This window comes from Mastigoproctus giganteus, chromosome 14, assembly GCF_048544385.1.
Source record: "Mastigoproctus giganteus isolate SK-2022 chromosome 14, ASM4854438v1, whole genome shotgun sequence".
NCBI classification, from domain to species: Eukaryota; Metazoa; Arthropoda; class Arachnida; order Uropygi; family Thelyphonidae; genus Mastigoproctus; species Mastigoproctus giganteus.
Window position 1 is genome coordinate 11,635,331 of NC_143588.1, and position 25,897 is coordinate 11,661,227.

The 25,897-nt window shown below is 36.6% G+C and overlaps 1 protein-coding gene across 3 annotated transcripts in view; it reads right to left on the minus strand.

Moving 5' to 3' along the window:
• The window catches only part of sotv (exostosin glycosyltransferase sotv), a 266,617-nt gene that overhangs the window by 43,595 nt on the left and 197,125 nt on the right, over nucleotides 1-25,897 (minus strand). For all 3 annotated transcript variants that reach the window (XM_090389106.1, XM_090389104.1, XM_090389105.1), the window contains exon 11: nucleotides 5,212-5,308. In XM_090389106.1, coding sequence (XP_090245232.1) covers nucleotides 5,212-5,308 — 97 coding nt within the window. The remainder of the gene's footprint in view (nucleotides 1-5,211; nucleotides 5,309-25,897) is intronic.

Consider the following 25,897-nt stretch of genomic DNA (forward strand, 5'->3'; position numbering starts at 1 on the left):
AACACTTGCACTTTCCATTGGTCCCTTTCCCTTCACCATTGTAATAAGTAAATAGGAATGAAGAGAAGATTCTGAAAATTTATTTATGTTTTTTATTTAATTAGATTTCAGTGAAGGGGAACTCATTCCACCATAATACCGTAACGTAAAAACCCACAGAATTCCAATTATCGGTATTATCACAAATGCAATAAGATTGAGTTTACTACCTGTTTATAATAGGTTGTGCTAACAGAAAAGCCCAATAAACCGGAAAGTGCAAATTGTTTTTATTGTTTTATGGTAGTGACCTCCAGAAATGTGTTTTAGAAAAATATCACAAAGGCATTCAAAATTGATCCTTACAATGGAACATATGATAACAATGAAAGTGTAGTGCAATTTTCATTATAAAAATGACCTTTTAGAGAGATAAATAGCTTAGTTTTATAGCAAAAATTTTAACTTCTGAGGTCTTGGAACAAATTATTAAAAAACAGTGTGTTATTGGGTTCACACATTATGATATTTTCATGATACCTCCATTTATTCCTACAAGATTAAAAATACGTTTCCATGATTTTTTTTAAGTTTGCACTGGCTGGCAAAAACTTATGTAAAGTTGAATTTCTGTCAGTCGAGTATTATGTAAGCCAGGGAGGAGTGGCTGTACACTTCAATTAGGTCACCATAAAGATACCTAGCTTCTAGAGATGGCAATTTATAGAACTTCAGTCTTAAGAGGTAAGAATGTCCTTTTGTGCGTCCCCCCCAATAAAGTTGTTTTTTTCTCCATAGATCTATATATTTTATTAATTTCAATAACAGTTAATTTTTATTAACTTTTCAATAGATCTATATATTTTATTAATTAATTAGTGAAGAAGTTAGTGCCATGTTTTGTTCGTAGTGAACTGTCGAAGTAGGTAATTGGTATTGTTTTAATTGTATCTCATATGATTTATTATTATTATTAGCCATATGGTGCAAGGAAGCCTGAAGCTTATGCTGGACCAACAAAAAAAAAAATTTTCTAAGTTACCCTGAGAGAGAGAGAGAGAGAGAGAGAGAGAGAGAGAGAGAGAGATAGAGAGAGAGAGAGAGAGAGAGAGAGAGAGAAGAGAGAGAGAGAGAAAGAGAGAGAGAGAGAGAGAGAGAGAGAGAGAGAGAGAGAGAGAGAGAGAGAGAGAGAGAGAGAAATAGAAAGGGATCACCAAGAAAGAGAAGAACGATGATATACAGCTCAGGACCCTGGGTGTACATACTCACCAGATGTAAGCCCCTGGGGGTTACATTGTGAATACCTCCACAATGAGTTGCCATGGTATTGCACTACCTGGAATAAGTTTGTTTGTTTGTTTGTTATTTGGTTTTTAGGAGCATTAGCAACTAAGGCCATATTGCTCCAGGAATATGAGGTGGTCATTCCCTCTGTGGTGACAGGCTCGAACCCCAGTCTAATCAAGAAGTGTGTGCTATGCACTGCTGCTCCTTCCCACCTGGCTACGGGAGCACCCCTGGAATAAGTAACCTTCACCAATGGAGAAGACTAATGTTACTTATTCTAATCATATACTGCCGCCGTGTAGGTACCCTGGTGATGCAATCATGACAATCCAGTTATGAAGTTTAACTCCACAATAAGAGAAATGCCCATAGTTTATACTATAGCACACCATCAGGCATCTCTCATATTGTGGAGTTTAACTTCATAACTGGATTGTCACGATTGCAACACCAGGGTACCTACCCCCACCCACCGAGGAGAGGCCAACAAGCCTTAAAACGGTGCCATCTGGGTAGTGGTATCTGCCGAGAATAAGTAACAATAGTCTTCTCCATTGGTAAAGCATTACTTATTCCAGGTAGTGCAATACCATGGCAAATTGTGTTGTAAAGGTATTCACAATATGAGATACAATTAAAACGATGCCAATTATCTGCTTCAGCAGTTCACTACAAACAAACAAAACATGGTGCAATGGCACTAGTGAATATTACACATAGTCTATGCGTTATGCAAAATAATCACGTTAGTTTATTAATTAATATAAATGATATCTCTATGTCACAGAGAGAATCCCATGAGCTGTTTTAGCAGTTCAGAAATGCTCTGAATTTGTTTGCACTGTTAGACATTTCATGTCAAACTGTACATTTACCCCAGCATAAATAGTATGTTATTCTGGAATAATGCCTATTTAAATGTAATATCTTACATTTATTACTGTTAAATGTCAATGGTTATTTTCCTGCCATTTTCTTAGTTTATATAGATATTCTTTAAGTAACATATCCTGATTACTGCATTAACTAGGCTGCCCACCTTTGTATCATTAGCAAACTTATACACAAAGTTTGAAATACCCTTACCTATATCGATATCATTAATAATTATGATCAAGTTAATTAATATGTTGAGTGTTAAATTTCAGGATGTTTGATTTTTTTCCTAAATTAAATGTTTTTTTTCTTTTTCTGTAATTAATAGAAGTGAAAAGTAACTATAGTCATCTCCTTATCAATTAATTATAGAAAAAGAAAGTTCTATAAAGTTATAAAGATTATAACTTTATAGAACACATAATAAAACTCTACATGTTCACATTTTCTAAACTTGGCTGTCCAGTTTAATTACAACTGTATAATATTTATTACTCTACTCCTTTATACTCTTTTTTTTTTTTTTTTTTTTTTTTTTTTATGTTTCTTGTCTTTATATATATATGTATCTCTTCATGAGTGATACGCCGACTGGGCTAGCCGGGTGGGTAACGTACCTGCCTGGCAACCCAAAGGTCGTGGGTTCGAATCCCGCCTCGGGCTTGGTCAGAGTAGTGCAAAAACTTTGGAAGGTGCATTATGGCCACAGAAGTCAATGCACCAACAACTAACAAAAAAAAAAAAAAAAAGTGATACCACATTGACAAGTCTTACATAACAAAGTGCACAGACTGTCTAAAGTTAACAATACTGCATTAAAACTACATTTAATCTATGAATTTATATTTTACATATAAATTGAATAAAAAAAAAAAAGCAATAACTGCAGATTTCTATTTGTCCAATTTTAATGAAATTTGGAATGGCTTAACAAATATTTTTAAGAAACTCAAATATAAAATTACATGAAAATCCATCCACTTGAAGTTGAGTTGTTACTTGTAGACAGATGGGCAGACAGACAGACAGATGAACTTGGTTAAGACAATATGCACATATATATATATTATATTATATATATATATATATATATATATATATATATATACAGGGTGATTCACTACCAGTGCGACAAATTTGCAGGAGGTGTAGGGGGCACAAAGATGAATCGGAATCACATAGCATTACAGGGTCCGAAATGCTTTCATCATGCGGTAGAGGACGTTGAACGGGAGGTCGCGTGAACAGCGATCTCGCTGGAAGTCAGCATTTGAGAACTGTTTCTGTTGAAGAAACCAAGTAGCAAAAGTCCTCCGGAGTGGATAATCCGCAGGCTCCAATGATTGGATGCATTGCAGATGGTATGAACTCATTTGGTTTGTTGACAGTATCCTCCATACAGTGGATTGGGAAATACCCAATCGTTGGCCTATTGCTTGAGTACTCGTACTCGGATTGCCTTCTGCAAGATGTAGGACATTCTCCTCATTGTCTGGCATCCTCGTTGTTTGCTCTCGATTCATGGTACCTCTCGTGAAACAACCAGTCTCACGTAACCTTCTGTGCACACGTGCGAAAATCGTATGATGAGGAGCATGCCTGTGCGGGAAACATTCCTGGTACAAGTGCAGAGCGGCGCGCCCATTACAGTCTGCAGCTCCATGCGCGAGGTGCATGTCGGCCAGTTCAACGTTTGAATACTCATCCATCCTACTGCCTTGGGAACCGGTTCGCAAATGCTGACTTCCAGCAGGATCACTGTTCACATGACCTCCCGTTCAACGTCCTCTACCGTATGACGAAGGCATTTCGGACCCTGCAATGCTATGTGATTCCGATTCGTCTTTGTGCCCCCTACACCTCCTGCAAGTTTGTCGCACTGGTAGTGAATCACTCTGTATATATACAAATGCACCTAAAAACAGTAAGGAGCCGAAACTAACTCTGGGGAACTCCATTTATTACATGAATATCTTGCCATAATGATTTGATTTGGATTTTTGCCAACTAAATGCAAACATCTGACAAAAATACAGATGATCATGCGTCTGCCAGACACCACGAAATGTTATGAGTTTCAATCTTGGGGGGGGGGGGGAGGAGTAAGTGACATTTAAAATTATAAAAAAAATATGATAAAACTTTATTATTACTGGTTTCTTTTCATTTATTTTCATTTAATATTTTTTATTGATTTTAGCAAATCATAATTAATATATATCACCCTATATTAAACTTATTGCAAAAGGACATACCTCGTAACCAAATTCTAGTTCATCTGCAGTAAGCATAATTATATCATCATCTATTGCTAAAATAGCCATTTTTAATTCAGTAAAAAAAGCTAAAAATATATTTTTTATAATTAAAAGAAAACATGGGAGTTAAATAGATACCATGCAAGTGTATGAAGGTAAATAATAGTTAAAATTAAGCAAGAGATGCAAATTTGCAGATGAATTCATAAGCAACAATACATCATTTCTAGTTTAAAGCAGTCATAGCAAAAAGTTTTATATTTACATATGTTCAACTTGTTATAGCTATTTCTCTGTGTTTTAATTTGAAATAGGTTGCTGATTTCATAAACTTTACCTTTTTATTTCTGAAATAAAATATTAAAAATAAGATATTGGTGATAGATTATAGTATGGTTTCTTAAGTTTCTTAATGGAATTATAAAGTACAAATTACAGGGGTTAAAGTTTAGATTAGATTGTAGGAAGATTTCTTTTAGCCAGCAAGTCGTTGATTGCTAAAACAAGTTGCCCTTGGAAGCAGGGCTAACAGTTTGAATAAATTCAAAGGTCAACTGGATAGTCACCTGTATGAGGAAGAAAGCATAAAACTTTTATTTTCTTATCTACTTAGTGTTTTTTTTTTTTTTTTTGCTAGTGCAGCAAAAAAAAAAAAATTTTGCACTATACGACAAATACTATTACTAGTTCACGAAGATTAATATGGAGAGTAGGATATAAGTACAGTATTAAAGAAACAACTTTAGTGTATGAGCACCTTTTGCACCCTAAACATATCACCCTATATTAAATTTATTGCAAAAGGACATACCTCGTAACCAAATTCTAGTTCATCTGCAGTAAGCATAATTATATCATCATCTATTGCTAAAATAGCTTCAGTTTCAATTTCATCATAAGGATAAAATCTATATAAAAAAAGAGAGAAACAAAGTATACCTTCAGTTATACAGCACCAAAATAATGCTTAATACAAAATTGCAACATTAATATTACTATGATTACATTGTTTTTAGAGAAAAATGCTGTTATACAGATTATATTGATAAATGAAATTACAAAACTTACTACAGTGTACACTGCTTACTGCAATTGTGGACAATGTGAAAACTTTTATTAAGTCCAGATCAGACATATAAATATAAAGAAAAAATCATGTTTATTGTAATCATCACTTCAGTTTATGTTACTGCTTTTTTCCCTTGGTTTTTTTTTTTTTTTTTTTTTTTAGGAGCATTAGCAACTAAGGCCATATTGCTTTGGGGATATGCGGTGGTCATTCCCTGACCTTTCTGCATCCTCTGTATTTGGTGGTGATGGGCTCGAACCCTGGTCTAATCAAGAAGCGTGTGCTACGCACTGCTGCTCCTGCCCACCTGGCTACGGAGGTGCCCTTTTTTCTTTTTTTTTTTTTTCCCTTACTGTGGCATACACATACATTAGATGAGGCATACGATGCAAGAAAACAAGCTTATATAGCATTAGCTTAAAAAAAAAAAAAAAAACCTTCCCATTTCACCTATCCAGTCACTCCAAATGTTTGTCTAGTTCAGCCTTAAATTTATTAAGCTATCAACTTCCATGACCACAAATGGAAGTCTGTTCCAGCAATCAACTACCTACGGGCTAAAGGCAAACTTCCGCACATCCATCATACAACTGACTTTCCTCAATTTCAATCTATGCCCCTCACGTTCTTAATCTGAGCAAACGGAAGTATCCTGTCAGCACTGAGCCTGCTCAAACCATTCAAGGCCTTATAAACCTCGATCAGATCACCTCGCAGGTGCCTAGTCTCCAGATGCTGCAACTTGCAGAACTTAAGCCTCTCTTCATAAGCATTAGTAGAGGCATACGATGCAAGAAAGGAAGCACATGCGGCATCAGCCGAAAAAAATCCCCATTCCATCCCTCCATTCGTTTCAAATGCCTATCCAGCTCAGCCTTAAATTTATTTAGGTTATCAACTTCCGCAACAAAAGATGGAAGTCTGTTCCACCAATCAAACCACCAGCTGGCTAAAAGCAAATTTCTGCACATCTATTCTACAACTGTCTTTCCTCAATTTCAATCTGTGCCCCTCAGCAAGAGGAAGACTCCCATCAGCATTCAATTTGCTTGACCCATTGAAGACCTTATACACCTCAATCAGATCACCTCGCAGGTGTCTACCCAGGCACCGCAATTTGCAGAAATTAAGACTTTCTTGGTAACAGCACCCCTTTGTTCCCCTCACCAATCTTGTTGTCCTTCTTTGTATGTTTTCCACGTACTCATTCTAGCAATTCTACATCCTTCCTAAAATTAGGCCTCCAGACCTGTACACTACTCAAGTTGTGGCCTGACCATTGCCTTGTACAACAGGATAATGACCTCCCTGTCCCTGCTAGCAAAATTCCTATATATCATTGACAAAACTCCATGACCTGCTCTGACAGCCCATCTGCACTGCTCAGAGAACTTCATATCTGACTGCACAATTATCCCCAGGTCTTTTTTCATTCTCCATCTCCCCGAGTGTAGTACATTTCTGTTGGGTTACTGCTACCCATATACAGTACTTTGCATTTGTCAACGTTAAACTTCAGTTGCCACTTCTCAGCCCATTTGCCCAACTTATCTAGACCCAGTTGGAGTAGCAACTGTCTTTAATAACCCTGCCAACCTTTGTATCATCTGCAAACTTGGACATTAATCCTGATATACCTTCATCAATATTATTGATGAATATACAAAATAACAATGGGCCCAGCACCAATCTCTGGGGAACTCCACTAATAGCACATCCCCTTTGTTCCTCTCACCAGTCTTGTTGCCCTTCTCTGTACACGAGTAATTCTAGCAATTTGAATGCCCTCTACATCCTTCCTAAAATGAGGCCTTCAGACCTGTATACACAAAACAATGGGCCTAGCACCGAACCCTGGGAGACTACGCTAATAACATTAGTCCACTTAGAGCAGTGTCCATTTATTACCACTCTCTGCCGTCTCCCACTCAACCATCCCTTTATCCATTGCAGTAACTTGCCCTTAATGCCATACCGCTCCAATTTGTACAGCAGTCTTCCATGCGCAACAGTATCAAAAGCTTTCTTGAAATCCAAGTATATCAAAATTATTTTTTGCATCCAGTTCCATTGTGACCACATCATAGTATCCAATCAAATTGGTCAGGCAACACTTCCCTTAACAAATTCATGCTGTGTCTGAGCTATTACTGCTGTCTTGTCTAGGTGATCCTGTATCACCTCTTAAACCAGTGACTCCATTATTTTCCCTGGAGAGAAGTTAAATTAACATCATTATATTTCATCATCATCATCATCATGAACTTGGTCCGGCTTAGGTCTTTTAAGACCTGTTCCATTGTAGCTCTTGGAGGTGGTCTTGATCTTGCCATCGTTGTCTTGGTCGACCAACATCTCTCTTGTCTGTAGGTTTGTAGTTAAAAGCTAATTTTGGGATCTGGTCTGGGTTCATTCTTTCTATGTGGCTAATCCATTTTTCCCGATACCGTTTTATATCATTTACTATGTTATCTACTTTTAATTTCTCACGGATATCTAAATTTCTTTGTTGGTCTAGTCTTGTAAAGTCTAATAATGGTCTTAAAAATCTCATTTGTGCTGCTTCTAGTTTGTGTGCATATTTCTTATTTATGACCCAAGTCTCACAGCTGTAGAAGAGGGCTGGTTTTGAGGTGATGTTGTGCAGTCGTAATTTTGTTTCAGTTGCCATTTGTTTTCCAAAGTGGCGTTTAATTGTTCCATTCATTTTATTATATTTTTGTAGTTTAGTGTGAATGTCTTTCCCTTCATTTGATATTAAATTTCCCAAATAGGTGAAGTCAGATATTTGTTTTATTAATTTATCATCAATAACAATTTTGATTCTTTGTATGTTTTTTTCCACATAATCCCATTGATTTTGTTTTTGAGGTGTAGATTTTCATCTCGTACTTTTTACCTATTTCATTAAGTTCATTTGCTGCTATCTGTAGTTCATCTTTGGATTTTGCAATTATAACTTGATCATCAGCGTATAATATAGTTTGGATTTTATTCCTGTTGTTCAACTGTATTCTGTTGTTAATTGTTTGTTTCCATTCTTTAAGAATTTTATTGATGTAGATATTATAAATTTTGTGATAGTCCACATCCTTGTTTCACTCCTTTATTGGTGTTAATTGGGTCTGATAGTTGGCCACTAGAATATTTTATACAGACTTGAGTTTTTATATAGGCTTTGGATTGCTTTCCGGAGTTGGGTTGGGATAATTTCTTCACGTAGACTCTGCCAAAGTTTTTCCCGGTTTACACTGTCACATGCTTTTTCATAATCAATAAAGAGCAGAAATGTTGGTAGATTGAATTCTTTTCTTTTCTCCAAAATTTGTTGTAGTGAGAAAACGGCATCTATTTTGCTTCTCCCTTTTCTGAACCCACATTGTTCTTCTTCTAAGAATTGTTCACTGCATTTATTAAGTTTATTCTTTAGTATATTAGAGTATAGCTTTGCAGCATTTGACAGCAGTGTTGTCCCTCTGTAGTTGTTAGGGTTATTTCTGGAGCCTTTTCTGTGTAAATTGATTACTATTCCTGTTTCACAGTTTTTGGGTATCTGTTGCTTATGCCATATGATGTTAAATAATTTTAGTAGTGCGTTTTTTAGTAAGGTGCCCCCATATTTAAATAGTTCTACATTCAAATTGTCTATGCCTGGGCTTTTTTGTTTTTTTGATTTTTGTAATATTAACTCTAGTTCTTCCATTGTTATATTTTCTTCATCTTTGGTTATCACAGATTCATCTTCCAATTCCCTAGTGTCTGGGTTATACCATAGTTTGGAATAGTATTGCTTCCATTCTGCTTGGGAGATGAAGTTGGTTTTTATTTGACCATTTGTGTCTAGTTGTAATTTCTTAAAAATTTTAAAACCTATTCTCTGTGGGCCCGTGATATCACATTCTAAAAATTTAACAAATTTATCCCAGTCATCCCGTCAGATTCTTCTGGTTAGTTTTCTGACTTCTGCTCTAAGCTTTTTATATTTAATGTGTAGATGTAGGTCTTTAGTTTGTAGGAACAGTTTATAGGTCTTTTTTTTTTTTTTTTTCTTATTGATTTATTGTTTCAATTCTTCATTCCAAGTTCTTAGCCAGTTTTTATTTTTAAAAGGTTTATATCCAAGACTTTCTTCAGCAGCTCCCAGAATTGATTTTTTCATGTTTGACCAGATTTCCTCAACATTATCACTTTCATCTAATTTGAGTTTATCTTTCAATCGACTTTCCTACAGGAATTTAGTGCTTTCATCTTCCAACAAATGTATTTTTAATTTCTTAGTAGTTTTTGTTGGTATTTTCTTCTTTTTATTAAGGCAATTTCTTTTTATTTTGAAAGTGCTTTCTACTAGGTAGTGATCACTGTCAATTTCACTGCCTCTGAAATATCCAATAACATCATTATACTTAATGATGCCAATTTATAACTACTTATGTAGTTGGATATGTACAGAAATGATGCAAATGCACTAACTTGTACATTAGTTAAACTAACAGGTCTATAATTATTTGTGCCACCCTTTGAACTCCCTTTGTGAATTGGGGGATATATTTGCATATATCCAGTCCATGGGGACCTACCCTGACTCTAAGAATGCTCTCATAATTATGGCTAAGGGTTTACTTTCTTCACTTTCTGCCTCCATTATAACTGGATAGATTCCATCTACCCCAGGTGCCTTTTTTATGTTTAACTTCAACAATTTCTCCTCCACTTTGCTCTCACTTATCACAAAATCACTTAGTTCCCTGTTAGAGTTTGATAAACTTCTGGCATTCCCCTCCTTGAATAATTCCTCATGTGTGAATATAGATGCAAAATACTCATTTAGTTTATCAGCTACTTGAGCAGGATCGTCAATAGTCAAACCATCTATGTTAAGTGGACCAATCTGATTCATCCCCTTCCTTCCTTCTAGAGTTTACATAAAAGAATTCTTTGCGTCCTTTTCCAAAGATTTCTCATAGTCTGCCATTGCCAGCCTAATCTCCTTTTTGACTTGATTACAGACTAGCTTATATCTGCTATAGGTTTCTGTGTCGCCTGATAATTTATATGCATCCCATCCAATTTTCTTCACTGCCACGAGCCTCATTAATTCATCCAACATCCATTTAGGTCTGAACCTTGAACAGTATTTCTAAGTTGGTATGAAAAGCTAGTAGCTGTCAAGCTTATGTTCCTGAAGGCTTCCCATTTAGAATTCACCGTTGGTAACATCATCAGTTGATCCCACTGTATAGAATTTAAAAACTGTTTGAGACCACTGTAGTCACCTTTACGAAAACAAAAACCCTTTCCTTTACCCTTGATGGTAGTTACATCTTTAAGTAAATCCCACATCAGTACATTCTGATCACAGTCACCTAGTGGTTCCTTTATCTGCAAATTCTTAATGCATGAAGAATCACTGCTGATAATCAGATCAAGGGTATTAATCCCTTGATCTGATTATCAGCAGTGATTCTTCCTTATTATATCCTCCTTTGTGACTTGATTACAGACTAGCTTATATTTGCTATAGGTTTCTGTGTCGCCTGATAATTTTTATATGCATCCCATACATATAAATTATCATGTCTTGTATGTCTTATATACGTATTCTTGTATATATATATATATATATATTGTATGTCTTGTATAGAAGCACAACCCCTCCTCAAACATGTTGCTGTAGAAAACAATCCTCCAATAAATCCACAAAAGTCTTGCTAGGTTGCAAGTGACCAACTGATAAGTTCCAGTCAATATCTGTAAAGTTAAAATCCCCCATTACAATTACAAGACATTCTGATTTACTGGCCCATTCTATTTCTCTGCACAACTGTTCATTTTACTCATCAGAATCAATAGGCCTATAACATACTCTTACTCTCATTTTCCCTTTCCCAGTGTTTATTTCACACCAAACAGACTCAACATTGCACTGTGCACCTGTGTCAACTGGATGCACTTCCTTAGATTTTATGTGTTTCTTAACTAACAGCATAACCCCTTCTCCCTTCCTACCCCTACCCTGTCTATCCTTTCTGTACACATTGTACTCCCCAAATTCCAATTCTGCACTGCTTGTATCTGTGTGACACCATGTCTCTGATATCCCAACAATATCTGACTTTGATGTCATGATCAACACTTGAAATTCATCAGTTTTATTTACTATACTTCTAGCATTTGTGTACATGCAATGTACACTAATGCTAGAAGTACACTAATACATGCACTTTTTCTTACTCTTAGTTACCCTAACAGAGCCCATGTATTTATTTGTTCCATGATGACTCCCAGCAGCTCTTGAAGTCCCCAGCAACTTGCTCTCTAGGCTGCTGCTCATTACAATAGAAGCAGTTCAAGAATCTCTTTTGCCTCTAACTGCAGCTACTATTAATGTCTTATTCTGTGAAAGCCCCCAATTTAGCAGTTTTCCGACCCACTCAATAGCATCAGCAAATGCTATCGAGGCAGTGTTAGGTGCAGGGAAGTGACTAGGTAATATCCCAATTCCTTCTTGAACTCTGACACTCTGTGTGTCTAGTACTGCTGTCGCTTCATATAGTCCATATAATTGTTAGTGTTGTTATTCCGTGCAAGAAAGTATTGTATTTGTACTCTTGTCAATGTGACTGTTTTGCAGTAGAGCATTTACTCTTCTATCTGCCAACCCGCACTGGACCAGCGTGGCAGATTATGGTCCATTTCCCTCGGCATGAATTGTTGAGGAGGCTACCACCCTGCAGTGGGTTGATAAGGGCTGCACTTTACTTTTTATTTACTCTTCTAATTCTTGATTCTAATATTTTGTTAATTTGTTTTTAATGGCTTGCATGAATTTACAAAAACACGACAGTTTCATTTTTTTATAACTTTAGGGAACAAGAAATTTATTATAGTTACACACAGAGCGTACAAATAAAGAAGAAATATATGAGCTTTCGGCTATATGGTAGCCTTCATCAGAATTAAAAATACATGAATGGCAGTTGGAATGGAGATGTGCACTGCCAGGTGCGTGAGACACGAGGTTTAATTGTTTGTTGACGTTTGTGGCAGTGACGCATGATGACGTGGCCAGCGTTTGTCCAATGATAGAACTACTGACTCTGTGATCGGGTTGACTTGGCAACCACTGTTCCTGTTCAAGGATTTATCCGAAGATTTTATATTTAACGATTCCAACCAGGTACGCTTTAGGTAATGGTGGGATCTGTCTACCACCATGACATCGCGGTGTGGGTCGATGTCGTGGTGGGTTGTCCAGACATGCTCGGCGATAGCTGAGTGTTCTACATCCGCTAAACGGATCGCTCTTTTGTGCTCCGAGAGACATTTCTCGAGTCGACGTCCAGTCTCCCCAAAGTAGCAGCTGGTGCAGTCACGGCAAGAGATGCGATAGACCAAACCGCTCTGCAGAAGGGTGGGGACAGGTGTTTTCACGTTGGAAATGAAAGAACGCAGTTTCTTGCCTGGGAGTTGGATGCACTTTATCCCGTGTGTTCTTAGGATTCTACCGATCTGTTGTGACAGGTTGGGGTAGTATGGGATAAATGCCCTCGTGGATGGCTCGTCACTGTTGGTGTTGTAGCTGGTCGTCACGATGTCACGTGTCTGTAGATCACACCTGTCGAGGACGTCAATGGGGTAGCCACACCTCGTAAGGTCTACTTTGACCCTGGTGATCTCTTTGCGTCTTTCATCAGCGGAGCTGGAGTGTGTCCAGGCGCGAGTAAGCAAGGTTCGGGCAGTGGAGAGGAGGTGGCCTCGCGCGTGTGCTGACCGGAAGTTGGTAAACTGGCCAGCACACATGGGCTTACGATAAACTGTAGTCCTCAGGTATGTGCCTTCACGTCGGACAAGTGTATCTAGGTATGGTAAAGAGTTGTTTGACTCCAGCTCAATTGTGAATTTTATGAAGGGCGATAGTGAGTTGAGGTATGATAGAAGTCGCTGACCTGAGTCTCTAGGGATGACCACGAACACATCGTCAACATAGCGACACCAAAAGGCGATGTGATCTGGTGCGTGTGTAAACGCACGTCCCTCTAACTCCTCCATCACGATGTTTGCTGTGACTGAGCTGACAGGGGAACCCATGGCCGTGCCATGTATCTGCTGGTAGACTGAGTCATTAAATATGATTGCACCCCCTGTTAAGCACAGTCTGAGGGCGGCGGAAATGTCATCGGGTGTGAGACCAGTTCTTTCGTTGAGGGTTCTATCATTGTCCAAGAGTTGTTTTGCACAAGAAATGGCAAGTTCCACAGGGATGGAGGTAAAGAGCGATATGACGTCGAACGATGCCATAACTTGATCCTGCGAGATGGATACAGTGCGAATCCTTTTTATGAATTCAACACTGTTGGAGACGGTGTGGGTGGTCTTGCCAACTAGAGGAGAAAGAAGTCTCGAGACAAATTTAGACAGCTCGTAAGTCGGTGATCCACAGCAGGATACAATTGGTCTCAGTGGTGTGTCTTCTTTGTGCACTTTCGGTAGGCCGTAAAACCGTGGGATCTGACATCCGGAGGCACGGAGGTGATTACGGGTTGACTGTGTGATCTTCCCTTGTTTCAGCCAACTGTTGATGAGGATATTCACCTCTGATTCCCATCGTTCTAAAACTCTGTTGGGGTTGATGGTCAGGGGTTTGTATACGGTAGTATCTCGTAAAAGTAGTAGCGCTTTCGCCATGTAATCAGTGTGGTCCATTACAACCATACGGCGGCCTTTGTCTGCCGGTAGAATGACGATGGACGAATCCTGTTTCAATGCCTTGAGGGCAGAAAACTGTGTACGGTTGAGGTTTGAAGAGACGGGGCGAGCACGGTGTAGAACTGCTGCAGTCTTCAAGCGGATTGTGTTGGCTACATCTTCTGGGAGGCGTGATAAGCTGGCTTCCACACCTAAGGCGATGTCGGTGATCGGCGGGTGCTTAGGAAGAACGGCAAATGTCATGCCAAGAGTCAATAAGTTTATTTGGTCTGCAGATAACTGTTTGCTGCTTAGGTTCAATACGAAGTCCGTGGAATTAGTGAGAGGGGTATTACGTTGGCTGCGAAATTGACGGGATTCATTAATCAAATTACAAAACTTACGTTTCTGTCGGGCACAATAAAGATCTGATTCTCTGACGGCCTGGTGACATAAAGTGTTGACCACATCGGTGTAAACGGGATCGGGAATCAGAGTCTTAAGGTCGGCTAGTAGGGTTGCCTTGCTCGCTGAAGCACGTTGTATGTCATGATGGAGGCAGCCGATCCATATGCGCAGAGTTTTGAGGCCGAAGTTCCGACAGGCACGTCTCATGCGCTCATTAGAAAACGGTTGTTTGTAGCGAAACCCTTTCGGTATAATCTCGTTAGCTTTGCACCTATGCGCAAACCTCAGGTGTTGTCTGCTACGGGCTATAAAGATAAAATCTTTCTGTAGTCTCACGACCATGTCGTATGCTGGTTGGCCAAGAATAGTACGAACATAACGAAACAGGCCTACGCGCTCTGGATTCATTAAGAAATTTATTATAGTTACACACAGAGCGTACAAATAAAGAAGAAATATATGAGCTTTCGGCTATATGGTAGCCTTCATCAGAATTAAAAATACATGAATGGCAGTTGGAATGGAGATGGCACTGCCAGGTGCGTGAGACACGAGGTTTAATTGTTTGTTGACGTTTGTGGCTGTGACGCATGATGACGTGGCCAGCGTTTGTCCAATGATAGAACTACTGACTCTGTGATCGGGTTGACTTGGCAACCACTGTTCCTGTTCAAGGATTTTTCAACAATTTCTTTTTTCGTCTCACATTTTCGTTACATTCCATTGTTTGGATTTTTGTTATTTGGATTTTTTTTAGGAGCATTAGCAACTCAGGCCATATTGCTCCGGGATATGCGGTGGTCATTCCTTGACCTTTCCGCATCCTCCGTATATTTGGTGGTGACGGGCTCGAACCCCGGTCTAATCAAGAAGCATGTCCTATGCACTGCTGCTCCTTCCCACCTGGCTACACAGGCGCCACATTCCATTGTATTCTATATTGCTTGATTTTAATGTTTTCTTTCTGTCCACTTTTTTTTTATGTACACATTTACACTCACTCTGCATCAATAAACAATGCTGAACAGCTGCATTTTCGTTTCTTTGGTTATTGTTATCACTTTAGCTGAGTCCTGAGGTGACCACAATAAGTGCTGTCCACTGTATTTAGACATTTATGGAGAAAAAGGTTAAAGAAATATACTTTACGCCACACAAACACATGCTTCCATTCTGACCAACATTCCGAAGCTAACAATAAAAAAAAAATAATAATAGCATAAAAAAGAAATAATGGCAGTAAATATAAAGTTGAGACATAAACCTTTACTTTATATTTATAAAAGCAAAGCATGTTGTTAGTCCAAATTGCCATATTTCACTCAGGCCTTTAATTTTTGCCTTAAACAATGTGTATCAGATTCTTAATAATTGTTGCCCTGTTCAAGATACCAGATATGATTTTTTTATCTTACTTGGAAACTTCTTTGTTGCATTTTTCTATCTCATAATATTCCAGAAATTTATCCCATAATACTTATCATGGACATAAGTATTGGATATGGAAGTCTCATATGAAATTCTTCATCTAGGTATAAGTGTTCTTCATCATATATAAGGTAATCATTAACACACTGACTTAGGGCATGATTGTGGAAACAGCATGAAACAACCATGTAATGTTGAAACGTTTTTACAGCATTATATAATTGTATGAGTATAAATATTCTTGCTTCTGTATTCACATACAGAGAGAATGGAACAAGAATATCTAAGTGCAGGAATCTCTCTCTCTCTCTCTCTCACACACACACACACACACACACACACACACACACACACACACACACACACACACACACACACACACACACACACACACACACACACACACACACACACACAGAGAGAGAGAGAGAGAGAGAGAGATCCCTGAATTATGACCACCCCATTCATAATGGGCTATGCCGCACAGCCAGTGGTGAACTGTGAATATTTTAACAATGGGCGTGCAGTTTTTCCAACTTTCTACTGAGTAAATTTGATCGGTCATGGAAATGACATCATCCATGGCTTCCACTAGAGGTGCCTCCCATGCTCGCACTACTAGTAGTGTGATTAGAGTGTGTGACGCATTTTTTGTGACCAGTATATATCTCGAGGCGGATGCAGCTTATTATCCCCTTAACCATGCGTATAAGTGAATGTGTAAAATGTTCCTAGGTCTATCTAAAAAACAAAACCTTAAAAATCTGGTCGTCATGCCTCGCCTTATGACGATAACTGGATATGAATATGACAGTGTCTGGAGTTCTAACTTTTTAGAATTTTTGAATAGTATGACATGACGTCATACTATTGTGACAATCATGCTTCCTGAAGTTACTACTGCAGTAAGTATGATTGCCACAATACAAATATTTTTCAACAATTTCTTTTTTCGTCTCACATTTTCGTTACATTCCATTGTTAGGTTCCCCTAACAGCTGCGTATGTGTCGCTTCAACTACAACTCGGTAAATCAATTGGTGCTATTTTACAGAGCTATTTAGATATGTATATGTGCACTCACAAATATACATCTCTTACTTTAGTTATCATAAATCCATAATTTCAGAAATTATGAAAATTTGTGAATGACCAATAAAATATTTACAATAAAAAAGCTCTTTTATTTCATAATCGATATATATCAATCAAAATACCTAAAAGAAACGCAAAGGGTGTTTCGCATAAACCATCTACTGCGCATGCTCAGCACACGTGCAACTTTTTTATTCATCTTTTTTTTTAACAACTAAGGAAATATATAATGGATACATTTTTTTCATGATAAAATTTTAATATTGCAAATAAAAAATAACATGAAATATTTCCCATATCACAAATAACATAAAAACTATCACAAAGCATTCCACAATATAAAAACAAATATTACATAAAAAACAAACTTTCTAGAAAAAGTACACAAAAATCACAGGTTACACGAAAAAAAAATTATTTCACAAATATTCAAGAAAAATTTATTCTAAAAATTGTCATATACAATTTACTTCTTTATTAATATTTGCTTTGCTCAATAGCTGAACAATGATTACAGAGGAATGATTTGACGTAATGATCCAGATCAAATTGAAACAATGGTTTTCCATTTAGATGTCATAATCTGCAATGTGTTTAATTGTCAACATTATTCATTCATTCACTCAATATTATTCATTATACTGAAAGCTCGCTCATCTTGAGCACTGCTAATCGCAATGGTTTCAGAGATATTTTCAGGCTTTCTTAATTGAAAAGGTAATTTCACTTGATTTTAAAGATAAACTGTCTTCGACAAAATCTCTAAAATCATTAATTTTTATTTCATATTTTATCAGAAAACTTAAATTTCTTATTCGGGTTTCACCATCTTGCCACCGAGACAAAAGTTCTTTCACATTCCATGATTTCGGGTAGCATATGTTTAAAATTTCTTTCAATGGTATCGTTATTTTCTTTAATTTAAAATTGCCCTGTTGCAGTAATAACTTATCCTTTAAGGATAAAACAATTGTCACAAGGTAATTTTTTTACTTTCGATTTTGATTCCTTCAAATTATTTCCACTTCAACATGCTCTCAATTTTAGCTTCATAATTTCCTTCAGAATTTTTCAAATTAGCAATAGCATTGATAGGTCTAATAATCAATTTATATGCTTTTACCATTGTGATTCTGTAAAGCTTCTGAAAGGTAAAAGAGCTGCTGCAGGATGTCGATCATTAGTGCTAAATGGGTAAGAAATTCCAAATTTAAAAGTCAATTTAATAATCCAGAATATTTAACTTCTGATTCAAAATGTTTGCACAAAGCAAAATGATTCCTCCAACCCACAATTGTTGTCCGCATGCTAAAACTGCTCATCGTGGCCCGAACACACGACCAATTTTTATAGTTTCCACATCAAGTTCTTTAGCAATCATCCTTAATCTGTGCTAGTTTATTGGATATACAGTTTTGGTGATACAGTTTTTTTTTTTTAATTATTGCCTGTATGCCATTATATTTTAGAACATTTTTTACACAGTGAAAGGCTCGACAAAGTTTCAAAATCTGCCAACATTTCATCTTTGTAAAGTTTATATAATATCTTAGTTGCCTCAATCGCCCCCCTTCTACATTGCTACTCTCACTAGTTCTTTGAATACAGTGCAAAATGTTGGAATCACACGGATATTCAGCTATTGTGACCATGTAAACATAGACAGGAGAAATTTACTGGAAGGCATGGATCACTCACTTCTCCAAAAAACATATGCTCATTTGTCGGAGTTAAGGGGAACCACAACACATGTTGATCAGAGACTATAATCAGTGTTGAGAATCTTCTTAATCCTCTGACTGACTATGGAAAGCAGATTGACTAGCGTGACTTCTCGGTATGTGACTGCATAGGTTTTACGGACACCATTAACACTGTGAAATGGTAATCCCTTTCACCCTTAATTCGCACTTTCTAATTACCTAAATTGCCTAAAGGCCAGAGGTGAGAACAATGCATACAAAGTTGTCTCTCCTAATCCATTCGTTACATGGAAATTTTCTTCGTTCAGAGGAAACTATGTTAAATGTAATTGCCAATGGGAATCAAAAAAATTTGCCATAAAGAAGTTCGTTAAACAGAGGTCCAACTGTAATTAAATCAAAAATGAAGCAATTTTAAAATACATAACCAATCGATTGCGCCATGAAAATGCTGGGAATGGGGGCCCACTCGCCCCATAGTTTCGGCTCTGGATACTCAATAATTGCATTCAGGATTTCATTTGTAAAATAAATGATCGTCTCAACAATTTCAAAAAAAATAACAATGGGTTCTCACGAGCCTACTATAGCTCACCACTGTGCATAGCCCACAATATAAACAGCCGAACAGCTTTGTATGCTAGAGCAGTGGTAATCTGCATCTTGCTGTGCAGGTCAAAGTGATAAAGTAGCAGTTATGGGATGCAGTAAAGATATTACAGAGTTTCAAAATGGCATGATTGTGGGAACTCATGCATTGGGTGCTTTCATATTAGAAATGGCCTGTCTTGTAGGTGTACAATGAATAGTGTCAAATGGGTATTTAACCACCTTTCACCAATAGAACTGTAAAGGATAATGCAAAGTGTATGTTCATGGTGAGAAAAGGGTGTAGTGCATTCTACAGGCTCAACAGTTAGTCGCTTGACACAGTTGACATCACAATATAATACGGGGAATGCAAAAACAATATCCCAAATAGCGATGTGCTGCATTCTCAGACATATGGGGGTTCCACAGCAGATGACCCAAGAGACACCATCCCTTCACTGCCAATCACTGTCGATGACAAGTGCTGTGGTGTCACTAACATGCTGGTTGGACACTGGAGGACTGGAAATGAGTGTGCTGGTTGATGGGTTCAAATACCTGGTGTAACACACCGACAGACGCCTTTGTGTGTGGCACAAGCAACACAGGTCAGTGGACCCATCGTGCATGGTGCCTACTATCCAATAGGCAATGGTGATTGCTTAATATGGGGCATATTTTTATGGCAAGAAGTAGGACCCCTGATGCACATCAGGGGTTTCACTGGTGAGATCCACCAGCTCTTAGGAGACCATATGCATCCTGCCATGTTGCATTTTTTTCCCCAACAGAAATGGGATCTTCCAAGGTGAGAATGCACTGTGTTATTGGGGCCACAATGTAAACAAGTGGTTTAAGGAGCACAGTGAAGATATCGTACATTCTGATTAGTCTCCAAATTCATGTTACCTCAATCTAATTGAACATCTGTGGGAATATTTTGGAATGGGAAGTGTATGAACACACAACCATCATTTATTCAGACACTGTGGAAAACGCAGGCAGTATGGCTGCAAATCCCTACAGACATCTAGTGAAGTCAACGCCTAGGCAAATATCAGCTGTTATCCACGCAAACAGTGGGCCAACATGGTATTAGGTAGGTGGTCATAATTCAGTAATTGCTCAGTGTGTGTACACACACACACACACACAGTCACACTACAAACTAGATATTTAGCCTTGAGAGAAGTTGAGTGTTGCATGTTTTGAAGTTTAAGATAACATTAATTGTAGCAGAGAATTCTCTCTCTCCTGGTGGAGATTTTCTTAACTTCAATTATCTCCTGTTCTTTAAGCTCATTGGACATCGCTACAGATAACACCACTCTGCATAGTTTTTGATGTTTGTAAACAAATAGCTGTTTTTAACTAAGTTTTTTAAGCTGATTTCAAAAATGTGTTTTTTTTTTTTTCCTCCCATCACACTGTTTTTTCACAAATCACTTAAATTGATATCATGAGTTATATTAATGAATGTATTAAGTTAGAAATAAATGCTGGGAATTTGTAAACTAAATCTTTATTGGCAGCACTGCTTGTCATTTTTTTCTTGACTTTGAGAGCTCCATGCAGCATATATGTTTATCAGTATGAGCTCAGTTTATTTTTGAGGTTATTGTGTCAAACTTGTGCTTAAAAGTGAGTAAAAATGTCTTCACACAAGTGTTAGAACAAACCAAACTTATTTTGTTATATTTCTGGAAGTTATGTAGTCCTCGAGCAAAGATAGATATTACAGAATTTGTAAAAAATGTGTGTAATGTGCTTATTTTGAAGTGAAAATCAGTGACCAAGATAAACAATGGGCTCCACAAATTCTGCCGATCTTGTGTTGAAGCACTGAGATGATTGTGGAAAACTGATAAAAAGAAGGCTATTTCATTTGCAATTCCATTGATTTGGCAGGAGCCTACAAACCACTGTGATGACTATTACTTTTAAAAAGTAATATCCATCTGCTCAGTTAAAGCAGATGGATACAATACAAATAGAGTAAGAAATGCATTTTGTATCCTAATATTCCATCTGCCATTAGGCCAGCCCCGCATGGAGATAACCTGCCAATTCCATGCCCTCTGCATATATTGGAGAATGCAGCAGCAGAAAGTGCTGAAAGTGAAGCTTCTGAAGTTGAAACTGAAGTATACAATGCCTGAAGACATTGAGTCCAGCCATCAACTTTTCACTGCAGTGATCTGGTAAGAGATTTAAATTTACCAAAGGAATCTGCCAAACTCCTTCATTATAGACTTAAGTCAAAAAATCTTCTAGCACATGGGAAATTTTTCTCATGGTACAACAGACAACAGAGAAAGAGAAACAGTTCCCTACTTTTCTAAAGATTATTCTATGGTTTTTTGCAGTAATATAAATGACTTAATGAACTATTTAGAAATTAGTTACAATCCTATTTACATATTACACAGTGGAGACTTTTTATTATTCCTTCCCGAAATGTTATCACCTGTTGTGGTGGGGAGGCTTTAGTATCCCGATGACCCAGAGAGTTATGCTGGTGGTAGCTAGACTATCGGCAGGTCCACCCTATCCAGACAGGTCAAAGGGTAGGGATCAGATGAAGAGTAACATACTGGTCCTCCAGGTTGGGGGTTGTGTGGGAGGCTGGTTACCTCCCCAGAAAAAAAATAAAAAAACTCATAAAGCTCAAAGAGGAAAACTGGACAGACAAAGGGATGTGACTTGGACTGGGAAAAGGAAACGAAAAGGAATAATGGACATTTTAAATATTGTAACATGGAACATAAGAGGAGGATTAGGATATAAAGAAGTTGAACTACTTAAACATTTAAAACAGAAGAAAGTAAATATAGCAGTAATAACAGAAACAAAGAAAAAATTAAAAGGTACAAAAGATTATGATTATTATACAATGATATACAGTGGAGTAGATCAAAAGGATACAGCTAGTGGAGGGGTAGCAATATTAATAGATTGGAAATGGAAAACCAAAATACAGAGCTACACATTTATAAATAATAGAATAATAATGGTAAGATTTAAATTAGACAGAGGTTATTTATGTATAATTGGATTTTATGCTCCAGAAGATGGAAAAGAGAAAGAAACAGATAAATTTTATTTAGAGTTACAAAAAGAACTAGATAAGAATGTAAAAAAGGACCAGGTAGTTATTTTGGTTAAATAACTGCAGTGGGTTGATAATGTAGCCATTATCAACCCACTGCAGGATGTAAGCCTCCTCAACAATTCATGTTGAGGGAAATGGACCATAATCTGCCATGCTGGTCCAGTGCAGGTTGGCAGATCGACCATATTTAGCAGTCAGGGGCTTGAACCCCGGTCTACTCAAGGAGTATGTGCTACTGCACTCCCACTCCTGACCACTTGGCTACAGAGGCCTTCATGTTATGGAGAAAATAAAGTAAACGGAAATGGATATAAATTAAGAGATTTTGCAACATTTAATAATTTAAAGATAACAAATACATTTTTTTAGAAAACGTGATATACATAAATATACATGGTCGGCAAGAGGTACACAATCAATAATAGACTATGTAATAGTAAATCAAAAATTAGCAAAACAACATCAATATACAGGGTGTTTAGAGGATATGATATTAATTCAGATAATTTTTTAGTGGCTTCAAAAATAGAGTTGTCGGCTAAATGGAAGAAGAGAAAAGCTATTAAACAGGAGAAGGAGGAGTTGGGTTATAAAGTACATCTACTTCAAGGAGAAAGTATACAAAATTTATATGAAAAAAGGTTTAAAGACGAAATAAGTAAAACATTGGAGAGAGAACAAATAGAAGAATGGAATAATACACAAAATATAATTCAAAAGATAGCAAAAGAGACACTAGGACAATTCAGGAAAAACTATGAAAAGAGGGGGGTAAAGATATGGAATGAAGAAATAGCTAAAGCAGTACAAGATAAATATCTTAAATATATACAAAACAGGACAAGTGAAAATGAAGAAATATATAAACAAGAATGCAATAAAACTAAAGATATATATCTATAATAAGGAAGGCTAAAGCAGAGTCATGGGATAGATTTATAAGCACAATAGAACATGATGTTCATGGAAAAATTGGCATATAAAATGATGAAACACTTGAATAGCACAGAGAAAGACACTTCAAGAATAAATATAATAAAAGAAGAACAACGGAAAAAACATTAGGAAGAATTGTGGAAAGACCCAACATATCATATAGAAGAGATACAGTTAGACCCAGTTAGTGACAAAGATCCGATAACAAAGGAAGAATTTGAAAAATAATTGAAAGCTACAAAAAATACGGAAGCAGTAGGAATGGATGGTATAAATGCAGAACTGATCAAGTATGGAGGAAGTTTTTTAAAAGACAGGATACTAAATTTATTTAATAAATGTTGGGAACAATATAAAATACCAGATAGCAAAAATCATTTCAATATTTAAAAAAGGAAATAGAAATGATACAAAGAATTATAAAGGGATTAGCATACTAAATACAGTATATAAAATGTATAGCAAAATAATAAATAATAGAATTAAAATTATCTCTGATGAAATATTAATAGAAGAAGAGGCAGGATTCAGAAAAGGAAGATCATGTACAGATAATATATTTATATTAAAACAAATAATAGAAAAACGAAAAGAGTTTAATTTAGAAATGCATTTAGCATTTATAGATTATGAAAAAGCATTTGATCGAGTAAACAGATAAAATTATGTTTACTCGATAAAGACCAAATAACAGAAGAATATAAAGCTGAGTAATAAGGATACCCAAAGCATCTTACAAAAATAATACAGAGTTTATTGGTACCAAGGAACAAAAATAGTAATAGATACAGGTAATAAATTAACAGAAGAAAGTATAATAAATCAAGGAGTTAGACACGAATGTAGCTTGTCACCAACGTTGTTTAACATATATATCGAGGATATGATATGCAAATGGAAAGAAGAAATTAATATAGGTATATATTTAAATAGGATTAATATACTGTTATTTGCAGATGATCAAGTAATTATACAAGATAGTGAAGATAATTTACAAAGAGCAGTATATAATTAAACCAAATAACAGAAGAATATAAAGTTAAAATATCAACAATGAAAACTAGAACAATGGCTTTTAAGGGGAAAAATACGGTGAGAACAAAAATAGTTATGGACAATAAAATATAACAAGTAAAACATTTTAAATATCTAGGATGTGATATAACATATGATGTCGAAGAAGATATGAACCAGAAACTGGCAAAATTTCAAAATATATGTGGAACAATAAAAAGAACTCTGGCTAAGAAAACAAGGAAAGAAACACAATTGAAATTTTACAAAGTAATGGCAATACCAACACTTTTTTATGGTTCTGAAACATGGATAACAAAACAAAGAGACATTAATAGAATACAAGTTGCAGAAATGAAATTTTTAAGATATGTTAAAGGATGTACAAAATTAGATAAAATACCAAGATAAATATTAGAAAGGAATTAAAGATTTACTCAATTAATGAAAAAATGATAGAATATAGACAAAGATGGAAAGAACATGTAGAATATAGACAAAGATGGAAAGAACATGTAGAATATAGACAAAGATGGAAAGAAAATGTAGAATATAGACAAAGATGGAAAGAACATGTAGAATATAGACAAAGATGGAAAGAAAATGTAGAATATAGACAAAGATGGAAAGAACATGTAGAAAGAATGGAAGATAATAGATTCCCTAAATTAGGTTACACATATAGAGCAAAAGGAAAAAGAGACAGAGGAAGACCGAAGAAAAGATGGGCAGACCTCTTCAAGATCAGAACAGGTGGATCGCCTAATCCATGAAGGAAGATAAAATAAAACTTTTCATTGACTCATCGAAGAGGAGTCTTGAAGGTCTTTCAATGTTGCTCCACATTGAAAATAAATATGGGTCAATTGTAGTAGCTCACTCTGTGTTTGAAAGAAATGTATAAGAACTTCAAGATGTTGATGACAAATGTTAAGTATGAAGAATATGGTTGATTGGTCAGTGCTGACTTTAAAGTAATAGGCATGTTACTTGGACAGCAATCTCTGGCTACAGAATGATACCTTGCTTTTTGTGTTGGAACAATTAGGCAAGGAGTGTCACTGAGATGTCAAGGCCTGACCAAAGAGGGGCAGCTTGTTGTGTGGATCAAAGAACATAGGTCATAAACCACTGGTAGACTCCAAAACCATTCTCCTTCCACCTTTGCACATCTAACTGGGTTTGATGAAAGTTTATAAAAGCTTTACCTCAGAAAGGTCTCTGCTTAAACGACCTTTGTACTAAATTCCCACTGAACATCCAACAGAAGTTAAAAGAAGGTATTTTTATTGGACTTAAAATTTGCCAATCAGCGAGGGACTGAGATTTTGAGGGAACTATGAATAAAAGAGAAAAATAGGCATGGATTAGTTTCAGGTCTGTTTTGGGAACAACAAGGATCCAGACTACAAGAATATAGTTGAAACTTTTTTGCAAACTTCAAGAAGCTGGGCTG